This window comes from Podarcis pityusensis (assembly GCF_964106645.2).
Source record: "Podarcis pityusensis genome assembly, chromosome: Z".
NCBI lineage: Eukaryota > Metazoa > Chordata > Lepidosauria > Squamata > Lacertidae > Podarcis > Podarcis pityusensis.
Window position 1 is genome coordinate 7003669 of NC_138044.1, and position 14169 is coordinate 7017837.

Consider the following 14169-nt stretch of genomic DNA (forward strand, 5'->3'; position numbering starts at 1 on the left):
TTGAGCTAAGGCAGATAAACAACACTGGCAACATGGGTTGCCATATGTCCAGATTTTCCTGGATGTTTAAGTGATTTCCACCTAGACACTGTTTCTGATGACCAATCTTGCCAGCTATGTCCGGGAAATTCCAGACGTATGGCAACCCTATATTATGAGTAGGGGTTGGGGCACAGATGTGATCAAGGTTGCAGTTAAAGGCAAATGTACCTAATCCACACATACTGAAACAATATGTGACATTGCCATCCTTTGAAATGAATACTTCTCTGAATTTTGTGCTGCAACTCTCCAATCAAATAGTGTGCAAAAATGCATATACTAGGCTAAAGTTTGCATAAAATGCATGTAATAATGAAAATGACATACACAGATGCATCATAATATGGAAATTCTACAAGAGAAAATAAGCTTTGCAAAAATGTGTATATAAGGAGAAATTCACATTAAAGTTTTGATGAATTTTCATAAAGACTTTTTTAAAATTTACAAACTGATTTGGATAACTGAATATATTGGGAAAATGAGAAACTGAAATTGACTGATTTGCCAGTTCCCAACTATAGTTAATACCAAGGTCCTTGTAAAAAACCAGTGCTTCAGTTTTCCTTTGTAATTAGGCAGAACTGAAATATCCTTTTGATGGGAGAAAGTCATTTTCACCTTGTTTTATCAGGGAGGGGGCAGTTTAATAGATAAATGGTATAATGTTTCTGTCCATTTTGTTCCACAAGCACACATTCTCTCCGGATGGAGGATGCAGTTAGGAGAAAAGCCTTCTCAGATTTTGGAAGGCATCATATCTGATAGTTTCCCAAAACACAGCAGACTCTGCAGTCCTGAGCAATGGCACTTACTCCCTAGTAAGTGTGGTTAGGAATGCAGCTTAAGTTTTCATTCAAGGAGCAACTTAAGAGTATTTAATCTCTATGTACCGGGAGATGTTTATTACAAGCACTATAGATTAAACATATTTATTGCTTTGCCCTGATTGAGCTGTCCTAGATGGATTTCAGCCAGGTGTGGGGAGTGTTGATTTATATTGGATGACTAGGTTGGAATACCAAGAAGACTTATCAGCAGTTTTTACAGCTTGTTCCAACAAGCGTAGTTTGGATAACCTTGGATCATTTTGATTTCTTATCAGAATCCAGTCCTTAATACCTTTTAGTAACCAAGCAAAGCTAAGAAGCCTTAGCAACTAAAGGTGCTTGCTTTGTGGCTTCTCCAGCGCATAAAACTACTGTCCCCTAGGGAAGAGGTAAAGGGGCATTTAAAGGTTTTCTTGAACTATCTGGATGTCCTCAGTCTTGTCCAGAACCCTCAATTCTTCCCAGAAAAGTAGAGTTCTGGAAAACAGTAATATAGTATGCACTGGATGTAAGAATTCCCAATGTAATGTAAGCATGCCCAAACCACGTCCCTAAATATTTAAAGGAAGTCTCGTGTTCTGAAGTGTTTCCATCCAGTTGAAATATGGGGGATAGGGCCAAAGGCCATGAATGCTTCCTTGTAATTCTGTAGTTGCCAACATGGTGCCTGTGAGCACGACAACAGCCACAAGGACCTCTCCGGTACCCATGAAACCTTTGAGCTCACTCGCTGCATATTTAGCATGAGGTTGTGAGGATGGTTCCCATCTCCCCCTTTTGAACAGTAGTGATGAAGCAGGAAAGAACATTGTGTTCTGCTACATCGCCTTTCAACTTCATGAAGTGACCTGGAGTGAAAAATATTCTCTGGCTATTTCCCCCAATGCCCCACTCCCCAAACTTTGCTATGGGAAGGTTTCCCTTTTCTCAATCCATTAGTAACAATGAATGGATGCTAATTAGACAAGCTTTGCAGTTCCGAAACTTTCTACCTCCAGGATCTGCTTGAGAGGTGACAGTTAGTATAGCAGGTAGATGCAAAGTTTGTCCCAATCAATTAGCAGTTACTGGAATCATTTTCCATTATTGTACTACCTAATCCATCTTTGAAGATTGCCAAATTCTTTGCCATAATAATATCATTGTTACAACAAGGAGTTCTATAGCTTAAATTTCCTATAGGTAAGTCCATACATTGACCCTGGACTCAGCCTTCCAATTTTAGGCTCTAAAGTGGGGAAGGGTTATTTTATAGTTCCCCCTCCCTTCCCAAAGATGCCATTCAAAGTAGTTGTCGTCATCTCCTGCCATTCCTTGTCATACCCTCCAACCTTTTTCTGATGAAAATAGGGATGTCCCATTCCATAATTATAATTTTACTACAATGGTACCTTGGTTTTCAAATGTCTTGGAAGTTGAGCATTTCGGTTTTTGAATGCTTTTCTGAAGTCAAACATGCCATGCAGCTTCTGTATTGAATTTTCTGTAAGTAAATGTTTCTGGTTTTCGAATGTTTTGGAAGTCAAACGGTCTTCTGGAACAGATTACGTTCGAAAACCGAGGTACCACTGTATTTATACCCCACATATCTTACTGGGTTGCCCCAGCTACCCTAGGCAGCTTCCAACATAACTCCATACCCTTCAACATTTCTCTAATGAAAATAGGGACATTCTAAGGAAAAGGATCAAATCATAAACCCGGATGGCTTCCCTAAATCAGGGATGCCCCTGGAAAAAAGGGACACTTGGAGGGTCTGCCTTTCCTGCTTCTCCTTTCACACTCAACTTGTGCCCTACTCACTTCCAGGCTGCATGTGCACTCATCCTTCCTTCTTGTACATGCACCTACAGCAGACTTCTTCTTGTATATTCGTTCTTTCTGTTCCTAATTAGTTAGCTGGTTTGAAACGGCCTTTTCTCTCTCTAATTCTACTCCTAGCCTGCTCCAGCCTTAAACCTCAGAGGAAGGAGACTTCCATTCCCCATAACTTTCCTTTTCTTCTTTAACTTCCCTTTTCTGCCTTGTTCTGGCAGAGGCTTGTGATGTGGCCAGGGTGCAGGTGGGCAAGTGAGGTGGCACTGAGCAGGCTGCAACACTGATTCTCCCCATTTGGGAAGCAGAACGCTGCACCACAGTGCCCCTTGAGTTCTCCCTCTGCCGCGAACTTCTTGCATGCCTTAGCCACCACATTTGAGAAACTGTGATCCAGCCAAGAGATCTCCTGTCTTCATTCTGTGTGTACCACTTGGTCGTTCTCCATATTTTCTTCACAATTTCAGCGTCTACTGACTACTGCTATCAGTATTAATATTTAATGCTTGTTTAGCATCATTCACATCCTAGACGCCGTACAGAAAGCAGCAGTAATGCAGTCCCTGCCCACAGGGCTTACTGTCTTTATTAAACATACGAAACAGGAAGGGGGGTGGGGAGAGAGAGAGAGAGAGAGAGAGAGAGAGAGAGAGAGAGAGGGAGGGAAATGGTAATGAAAAGCCTGAACGATGAAGAGTCAGAAGTGTTGCAGTGGGTAGAGTAGTGCCTAGGAAATGCTTTTCAAAACAAACGGATGTTCAGGAATGACTCAGGAGACCAATGCAGTTTGATGTAGGCAAGTTCCAAATGTGTATCTATGAGTAGTGTTGGATGGATCACTGTATTTCTGCTACGTCAGTTTCTGCATGTGTTCATTCATAAGTCCATAATGACCTGTTCCTACAGTACTCTGAGGTAAAATCAACATGAGGTTATTTTGTCCCAAATTTTGCACAGTTTTTTATGCATTTTGGCATGTTATTTGGGTTGAGGATTGTATTGTGAGCTTTTGTGAAATGCAGAATTGGAAGGACAATTATATTCTGGCCCAGGTATTATATTGGCACATGCGATATCTGTTGGCTCACTTAAAAGCTTTCAAGGAAGACTGAATACACATTTTTAATAAACAAGCAAACAATGCATTGTTAATTTATCAGGGAAGAGCATGTGTCCTGCATGCAGAAGGTCTCGTGTTCAATTCCTGGCATCTTTAGGCAGGACTGGGAGAGATTTCCCATCTGAAACCCTGGAGAACTGCTTCCAGTCCAGTCGATGTGCACAGTACTGCGGTAGATGACCCTGTGGGTTTGATTCAGTATAATGCAGCTACCTATGTTGCTGTTGTTGATAGGCGTTTATTCCCCAGCTCTCCTGAAGTATTCAGATAGGACCATTAGATGGAAGTTTGTGTTTCCTGTCCTTGTTCCTGGTTGGATAATGAGCGACCTGGGCCACTAACTGTCCTCGTTGGGGATTCAAGTGGCAATGCCTCTGTCTTGGATATGTCAATAGAATAATTAGCAAAGTGCTGAGTAAGGGAGTTTGCAATAATGGTTTAACCTTGTCTCTGTCAAGGGGGAAAACAGCAGCTGGGTATTCAGGCAGCTATAGAACAGTGGGAGTTTTGTGAAGGGGTGGAGGGGGATAAGTCTGATGGACAGGTAAGCTAAGCTCCATGCAAAGGGTTTCACTTTCTAGATAGGGTCTGCTTTGCCTGTTCATATCTGTTCCACCAGCTTAAACTCACATCAGCTATCTTTTCAGTACTGCAAAATGGGGAGTTTGTGCTGGGGGCCAGTGTTGTAGAAAGGAAAATGAACTTACGTGGAGCAAAAAACCTCTCTTGCGCAGAGGGGCATATGAGTCCTTGACACGAGCAGAATTTTAAAACATTGAAGTCTGCAGCTGTTGGCTACAATCTTTCCAAGAGCAGTTACTGCATATCTTAATTCTGAAGCCAGGGGCAAGCCCCTTTTAAGACTAGAAGATTGTGCATGGCTGCTCCTTTTGCTTGTATTCATGAGTATCTTTCAGAAATGGTGTAGGATCTTTCAGTTTCAGCTGGTTTTTGGTAGCTAAGCCTAAGCAGGTTGAGTGCTTTATGCTCTGCTGTTGGCAATGTTTGTACTAGTTTTAATTTGGTGGTATTTGGAAGAGGTTTTGCGTGCAGTGTTTACGTGTTTATCACCAGGAGCTTCTGAGATATGAGTGGCCTAATAAAGTAGCATTAAATTTAATAACCTAAAATTTGGGCAACTGGCCCAGGGTCACCAAACCATCTGGGGTTCAATTCTAAGGGTCGAAGCCAGACATTATGAATGACTTGCTTCTCATTATATAAGGATTTGAAATGGTTTTCCTGTCTTAATAGCCTGTGGCTTGATTAAGACATAATGGGAATCCATGTTTTCCTGCTATGTCAGGTGTTGGGAACCTTTGGCCCTCCAAATGTTCCTGAACTACAACATCCATCAACCTTGGCCATTGACCATGCTTGCTGGGGCTGATGGGAGTTGTAGTTCAGCAACATCTGGAGGGACTAAGTTTCTCCATAATTGTGCCATGTGAATGAGCTGTAGTGAGCCTTGGACTCAATGTGCTCCTCCTACCCACTTCTCTTTCATGGCTGCAAGGAGAAGACCGGAAGCATTCATTTCTGACTTTGAACAGGCCACTGTTCTCCCTGCCATCCAAAGAGTTTGCTTATCTAGTGATCTGAAACCACTGTTTTATCCTGGTTTATTCTCACTAAAATTAGAATTTAAACAAACAAGAGTTCCTGAGCTTGGACACAGGATGTACCTAGGGGTTGGTCAGGTTGGCCACTGCCAAGGGCACAGGCCCGGGGGGTGGGCCCCACAAAAATTGTGCTTCTCCACTCTGGCTCATAGTGATTCGGAGTCCACCCTGGGCTGCTCTTCCATTGCTCTGGGTTGCTGGGCAAGGCATGCAGGCTCCTCTGTTCACCTCGGTGTAGGAATCCAGTTGCTGGCATAGGCCATCACAGCAGCAAAGTGGGCAGTAATTTGTAGGAGAAGGAAAAGGGAAGCAAAAGAGGAAGGAGGTGAAAGAGAAGGCAGTGAGCAGAAGGAGGGAGGCGGAAAGGCAGGCAGACGGACCAACAGAGGAGAGAGGGAGGGGGAAGGAGAGGAGGAGCAGAGCAACCAAACTCCAATGGCTCTGGGATGCAAAAGGCAATAAAATGCAAACTTTTTAATTTCTGGTCCATGATCTCTCCCAGCTTTGGAGGCGCAAGGTACACCTCTGCTTCTACATTGCAGGAAACTCAAGCTTTGTTTAAAACCAGATTCAACAATCTTTGTATGAAGCTTTGAAAGAGAAAGAGATATTGGGTGGGAGTGTGGCATTCACACTCCTTATTCATGTAGTTGGAAATCATAATCCCATTATGTCTGAACTTGGCCACAGGGTGGGCAGGATCCCCCTGCCTTATTCCCAGAAGGTTCACAGTGCAGAGGGCTTCACTGGACACCTTTGCTGTGAAAGATGTAGCAGACTTCCCCAACCTGATGCCTTCCAGATATTTCAGACTACACTCACATCATCTCTAGCTTGCACAGTCAACAGATGGAGTGTTGCAAATTGTAGAAGAAAACATCTGTAGAGCACCAGGTTGAGGAAGGCTGATCTATAGCATGTTGTCAAAGGGCATGATAAGAGCTGTTCAACAGTGGAATGGGCAACCTTGGAGGGTGGTGGACTTTTATTGGAGGTTTTAAAGCAAAGGTTGGATGACTATCTGACACTGATTCTTTAGCTGTGATTCCTGCATTCTAGGGAGTTGGACCAGAAAATCCTTGGGAATCCTTTCAAACTCTGCAATCATATGATATTGTGAGCAGTTACATGCAGTTACATGATCTTTAAGCTTGGGTACTGTTGAGAATGAGAGTTGCTGAGAGATACCCAGGAAGAAGCCCTTTTCAACAGTATCTAAATATACTGAACAACTCTTTGTTTCTGTTCTTGCAGAGATGTCCGGAACGGTTTCTGACATTTCCTTGGTACACTGGAAGCAGCAGTGGCTGGAAAATGGCACCCTCTATTTCCATGTCTCTATGAGCAGTGCTGAACAGCTCTCTAGGAACACACCGCCGACCCTGCAGGAGCCGTCAGAGATTGTGGAGGAACAGATGCATATTCTTCACATCTCCGTCATGGTGAGTGACCACCATTCTCCCCTTTACCATCTCAAAGACACCCCTCTTTTCTTGTCACCCTCCTCAGTTCAGCTTCTTCTGCAAAAGAATAATAGAATCATAGAGTTGGAAAGGACCATGAAGATCATCTAGTCCAAGCCCCTACAATATGCATCTGTCCCTCATCAGGATCAAACCTGCAGCCTTGGTGTTATCAGCACCATGCTGATAACTGACCAACTGCTCTATCTATGGTCATAAGTGGATTTGATTTATGTATATGTCCATATATCTACACCTGTATTCACACTGCTTTTCTGCATAAGTTACAGCCTTGCTGTAAAACCACAGCAAAATACAATGGAAGCAAGCAGGCATGACAGGTTAAAATGATATTCAGATAAAAACATCTACCCAGCAAAGGCAAAATGCCTGCTGGAATAGTAATAGTAATAGTCATTCACCAGCAGAAAACAGCAGAAGGTGGATAGCTAAATTTCAGTGGGGGGAAGGTGTTCCACAAGTTGGGTGCCACCACAGAGAATGCCCTCCCTAGTCACTGCCAACCACTCTTCCACCACAGGGAACAGAGGAGGGCTTCTCCTCCAGATCCTAGGCAGCAGTCAGGTTAGCATGGGAGGAGGGCTATTTGGGGTTATTTCTTTGTAAAGGGAATGTGCCTTGAGCAGTGAATGCTGGTCTATCAGAATTAACTGCCCCATCAACCTCATTCTGCCCTCAGCCAGCCCCTCTGTGCCTGCCTTCTTGCTTATGACTAACCCAGGGAGTGGCCCTGACTGACCCTGACTGGGTCAGCTTCCTTCTCATTGCAGAATGCAGCAAGAGACCAAACCAAACGAGGATTAGTTGCCTCTGCTTGTTATTGGTTCTGTCCCCACCTACCCTTGGTGCCCGTGCTTTCTGCCTTACCAGTCCCAAGGGACATCAGCTGCCTCTGGCCTTGAGGCATTCATGTTTAAACTCCCCTGCTCTTAAAAGTTCCAGCCTGGTCCACTGCCTCTGGGTACTGTGTAGCCAAATTTCCTTTTTAAATTATTTGACAAGAGCAACAAAGTGTGGCCTGGGGGAGTTTGGAGGGATGTTCTCTCTAGGGCAAGGGTAAATGCTAGATGACAAATAGGATGACAACTTCAACATGCCTTTGTTGTCATTATCTCTTGTATAACTCAAAACATGTGAATTGAAGACTTCGGTGCTGTCAGAAGAGCATGGCTTTTCTACGCTATATTCAGTCAGATAAAGACAAAGCAATGGGACAACATATACTGTACCTTGATGCTTTTTAAAGTTTGATCACACTCATCAAGCAGGTATCAGCAGCACAGTGGTTTTTTTTTGGGGGGGGGGGTTGTTTTGTTTTTTGCTGTTTGCACTGAGAAAGCAAATCTGTTATTGCAGCACCCTGCAAATCGAAGCTTTATCACTTCAAGGCTTTTTGTTGTTAAGGCTTTTTTAAAAGCTGCCGCTTGCCACTGTGCAGACTTTCTGGGACTGAGAAGAGAGACCTCTGGAATAGTAGTCTCTGACTGGTGTTCTTCAGAGAGAAGGCAAGGGGGAGACACAGGTGATGTCTGAACTCCTCTCACCTGTATATGATGCTCATGATGGGTAGCTTTGTGATAACCTATCCAAGGAACAGTAATTGATTCCACCTTAACTTCAGCTGTAAATTGCCACAGTTCTGCTTGCACAGCTACTGTAGTGGGGATCAAACCACTGTTGTTTCTTTTTCCTTTTCGCTTTTGCCAAGAAGAATAGTGCCTGTGTCGTGGTACCTGTGTTGAGTATAGAATTCTTTCTATAATGTTTTATTTTTGCATGTTTTAGTTTGGGGGAAAGGCAAGGAGGTTGTGATGGTGGGAAGAATGTGATAGAAGCATATAATGTTACGCATTGTGTGGATAAAGCAGATTGGGATATGTTTTTCTTCCTCACTTGGGACAGATAAAAGGAAGTACTTCACACAGCACATCACTGAACTGTGTAGTTTACTTCCACCAACTTGCAAGGCTTTAAAAGTGGATTCAACAAATTTATTGAGAATAAGGCTGTCAGCAGCTACTAGTCATAATAGCTATGAACATCAGCTGTTGGGAATTGCAACTGGGGAGAGCACTGTTGCATTCAGGCCCTGCTTTCATGCTTGGCTGTTGTAGGATCAGGATGCAGGCCTTTGACCTGCTCCAACATTATGAAAGTGGGGGTTCCATTTCCCCTTTTTGCTGCCACCTTTTGTTTTTGGTGTTGGCAGGTATTGTGTCTGCAGGTGGAGTGAGCAAAACTTGTAAGGAGCTTTGAGTGCATACTAAACCTGGCTCTCTATGTTTGCATATACAGTGGTACCTCAGGTTACATACGCTTCAGGTTACAGACTCTGCTAACCCAGAAATATTACCTCGGGTTAAGAACTTTGCTTCAGGATGAGAACAGAAATCGTGTGGCGGCGGCACGGCAGCAGTGGGAGGCCCCATTAGTGAAAGTGGTGCTTCAGGTTAAGAACAGTTTCAGGTTAAGAACGGACCTCCGGAATGAATTAAGTACTGAACCTGAGGTACCACTGTAAGTGAAAATGAAATTAATCTTTCCAGCTGTAGCATCTGCAGGAGCTGTAGGTACAATATCATACAAGTCCCTTTTTATTTATGTAAGTGCTTTTATGAACTGCTTAGAGCAGTGGTTTTCAACCTTTTTGAGTCCTTGGCTCCCTTGACCAAATACGTTCTTTTTGTGGCTTACCTGTGGGATATAGGGAATCCCCACTTACAGGTTCCATTTTGGGCCACCCTGTATGTCACTGGAACACACATAAGTGGGAATTTTTCCGTTTCACCCTTGCCCCACCCCATTCCGTCCCTGCCCATTTTCAGCATCGTTTTTGGTGCGCATGTAAGCAGGGAACATGCAAAAATACATTGTATCAAGACTTTAAGAGGAGGCTGCTAGGACAGCAGAAAAGGCAGCAGAGGGTGAAACGCAAGTATTTGCTGTACAAAAGACTGATAAGTATAATTTTAGAAATAAAACTGATTTCCAAGGTGTAGGCAAAAGAGATAAAACTAGATGCTTCTTGTGTGGGAAAATAGGACATTTTGCACAGAATTGTACAAACCAAAGTGGCACTAATAAAGAAAAGTTCCAGGGTGGTGGCAGAAAGCAAACTAAAAATGCATTTGCAGTTCATCAGAACTATCTAGCAATCTCAAGTTAGAGGAAAACTGATGCTGTTAACAGTAACTCTTCTAGTTGGTTAATTGATTCAGGAGCTTCAATGCACATGACATGTGATGCTGACTTTTTTCAGAGTTAAATGAAAACGCATCAGAGACAGTTACAATCGCAAATGGCCATAGAATATCTGTGCAAAGAAAGGGAGCAGGTTTGCTTAAGTGTGTTGCAGGCAGAGAAACTATTTGTAACGAAGTGAGAAATATAGTTTACTTGCCAGAATTAACAGACAGTTTGCTGAGTGTGTCAACTCTGATTAAGCATGGATTTAATGTAAATTTTAATCGCAACAGATGTGCAATTACCAGAGATGGAATTTTGTATGCACAAGGTTTTGAAAATAATGGACACAGGTCAAGAAAGTGCAAATATGGTCAAGAAGAATTCAAGTGCAACCTGTATCCCAGAAAATGGCGTAGCAGAGAGAAAGAATTACTCTCTAATGGAGATGGTCAGGTGTATGCTGGCACAGTCTAATTTATCATTTGAAAGTTGGGGTGAGGCAGTGATGAAAGCAACATATTTGCAGAACAGACTGCTAATAAAAGCTACAAATAGAACAGCATTTGAACTTTGGTTTGGAAGAGTACCAAACATCAGTCACATTAGAGTTTTGGATCAAAAGTGTTTGCATATGTGCCAGCACAAAGACATACCAAACTTAGCAAAATAAAAACAGTATTAAGCGTTTTTTTCAGGGCAGTGGAGGGTGTGTGTGCTATGTCCCATTTATGCAGTTGGGGTGGCACTTGCCCTTCATCTGACAGGAAATGCACTGCTTGGGGGGATACAAAAAAATGGGGTGTTGAGGGTCAGTTGGGGAGGGAGTGAGAAAAGTCCCTATTTTCATCTAAGGAACATTGGAGGGTATGGGAATCTGAAACATGTCTGGGAGATGGTGAGGAAGAGGAAGAGGACGATGACAGGGGAGAGAGAGAGAGAGAGAGAGAGAGAGAGAGAGAGAGAGAGAGAGAGATGCAGGAAGATATGGGCTATAAGTAAATTAAAGGAAGGGAAGGAAGGATAGACTGCTGCTGCTCTCCTGAACATCCCTCAAGTCTTCCCAGGGAGCCAAGGATCACTGGTTGAAAACCATGGACTTAGAGGAAAGTATTATTACACCAAGGCCATGGGGCTACTGGTAAAATTGTGGTGTGGGCCTGAATTGCAGCGAAAGCATGGGTGTTTGGGGTGAGGGAATGCAAGTTCAATCCTCCTGTATGCTTTTTTAAATAATTTTTTTATGAAGTGGGGAATTGCTTCTATTCTTAAGGCACAACTAGGCTTGAGGGTTAGATGAATTGGCCCAGGTCTGAATTAAACTCTGTAAAGTGATGGGGGTGGGGGTGTAAAGTGTATAATGGCCTGGTCTGCCTGGCCTGGTAAGCCCAGAATATTTCTTACTGTCACTGCATGAAAATTCTGGTTCCTAGTGAGGGATTCACTCCCAATTTGCTCCTCTAAGGCATGGTTTAGCTTAATGGGTTCTCTAAACCTGGGATCAAAGTTAAGGTTTCTCTACTTCAGCACAATCTGTAACCATCTGTCCCTAATGTCCCAAATTGAGTGGGGCTCCTAGAAACAAACTCCTTCCCAAAAGGACAAACCCATCCTTCAACCGCCATGTAGCAGATTGTGCATCCTTCACGCTCTGGCACAAGCTGGGCTGTTTACCTTCTTTGTCCATTTATTTATTAAATTTGCTCTCAATTTAAATTAGCTGCTGATGCGAGCGCCTGGTTCTGCCACTGCCCTCTTGCTACAGTTCAGCTTCCCTGGCACCCACCTGGAGCTCACTGGGCTCAGGCTTAGGAGGGAGCTTACTTGTGAGTAAGTGTGCAGGGCTTCTATGGCAGGAAGCGGGGAAGCAGTATTGCTGTTGTTGTGATTGGGAAGGGGGACTTGACAAGAAATGTATTGATTTCTTCTTGGGAAATGTTGGGGTCTTTGGCCATAGACAGTGGTGAAAGAGGAGAGACCTTAAGCACAGTGCTGTGTTCAGACGACACCATAAGCAAAAATTTGTCTTAGCTGTTGTGCTTATCTAAACAGCCAATGAAGTGGCAAAGTGGTCTCCTCCCTCCAAAGCCGGGACATTCAGGTAAAGTCATGGTTTTGCAGAGCATGGCGTGTGAATTTGCTTAGCCCACAGTTTTCTACCAGAAATTACTTTTTTTAAATCCTAGACCTGGCTGAATTGCTTGTTCCCTGGTAGATGACCCTCATTGAGTGTGTGTTTGAGGAGAGGGTGACTGCTTCCTCCATTTCTAGATCATCGCTTTGTTATTTGAGCCAAACAATTGGAAAGAGCTGCTTCTTTGTTTTGTGTAATGATTCCTTTTATATGGTTTTAGGTCAGAGATAATCTTGCTCTATTTTTTATCTAATACCAGTGTGGGATTAGATGCTTAAATGAACACCATGAACATTGTAAGGATTTGCACATTTTTATGGGTAGAATAAGAGGGTGTGGGCACAGGTGGGGGGGAATCAAAGAATTGTAGAGTTGGAAGGGACTCAAGGGTCATCTAGTCCAGCCCCCAAACAATGCAGGAATCTCAACTAAAGCACCCATGACAGGTGGCTATCCAACCTCTGCTTAAAAATCTCTAAGGAAGAAGAATCCACTACCTTCTGAGGGACTCTGTTCCACTGTCAAACAGCTCTTACCACCAGAAAGGTCTTCCTGATGTTTACTCAGAATCTACTTTCTTGTAACTTGAATCCATTGGTTCAGGTCCTACACTCCAGAGCAGGAGAAAACAAGCTTGCTACATCTTCTGTGGGATAAACCTTGAGATATTTGAAGGTGGCTATCATATCTCCTCTCAGTCTTCTCTTTTCCAAGCTAAACATATCCAGCTCCTTAAACAGTTCCTTATAAGGTTTGGTTTCCAGACCCTTGATTATATTGGCTCTCCTCTGCACATGTTCCAGCTTGTCAATATCCTTCTTAAATTGTGGCTCCCAGCATGGACACAATATTCCAGGTGTGGTCTGACCAAGGCAGAATAGAGTGGGATTATTACTTCCTTTGATCTGGACTCTTCCTTTTCTTTTCTTTTCTTTTCTTTTCTTTTCTTTTCTTTTCTTTTCTTTTCTTTTCTTTTCTTTTCTTTTCTTTTCTTTTCTTTTCTTTTTTTGCTGCTCCATCACACTGGTGACTCATGTTAAGCTCTAGATCCTTTTCACATGTACTGCTTATAAGCCAGGTGTCCCCCGTCATATATTTGTGCAGCTGGTTCTTCCTGTCTATGTGCAGAACCTTACATTTGTCCCTATTAAAATTCATTTTTTAGCTTGGGTCCTGTTCTCCAATCAGTTAAGACCATTTTAAATTCTGATTCTGTCTTCTACAGCATTAGCTACCCCTCCCAATTTGGTGTCATCTGCAAATTTGGTGAGTATCCCCTCAATTCCTTCATCCAAGTCATTTATAAAGATGTTGAACAACAATGGATGCAGGAAAGAACCCTGCGACACCCCACTTGTCGCTTCTTCCTAGGTTGAGGCAAATTAGAATAAGATGCACTATTTGACTACTGATTCAAACCCCCTAAAATGTATTTTATATAATTGACTTTTCATTTCTATTCTTTGTATAGCATATTGTTGTTTTATTGGTATGGCTGATTCAAATAAAGATTCATTCATTCATTCCTAGGTTGATGAGGAACCATTAATGAATACTCTTTGGGTTTGGTCCACTAACCAACTACAAATCCACCTTACAGTTACCTCGTTCAACCCACATTTTACCAGCTTCCTTGCAAGAATATTGTGGGGGTCTTTGCCAGAAACCTTACTAAAATAAAGATACACAAGGCCCACAGCATTCTCCTGATCCACCAAACTTGTTACTACTTCAAAAAAAGAAATGAGGTTTGTTTGACATTACTTACTTTTGAAAAATCCATGCTGGGCCTTTGTAATTGCAGCATCCTTTTCTAAGTGCTCCCAGACTGAGTGTTGAACTATCTGTTCCAGGAACTTTCCTGGTATTGACGTCAAGCTCACCAGTCAGTAGTTACCTGGGTCTTCTCTCCCCGCCCCCCGCCCCTTGAAGATGGGGG

At 43.0% G+C, this 14169-nt stretch overlaps 1 protein-coding gene across 4 annotated transcripts in view; it reads left to right on the forward strand.

Moving 5' to 3' along the window:
* The window catches only part of ASTN2 (astrotactin 2), a 704920-nt gene that overhangs the window by 156711 nt on the left and 534040 nt on the right, over positions 1–14169 (forward strand). For all 4 annotated transcript variants that reach the window (XM_080990791.1, XM_080990792.1, XM_080990793.1 and 1 more), the window contains one exon: positions 6684–6871. In XM_080990791.1, the coding sequence (XP_080846917.1) occupies positions 6684–6871 (188 nt within the window). The remainder of the gene's footprint in view (positions 1–6683; positions 6872–14169) is intronic.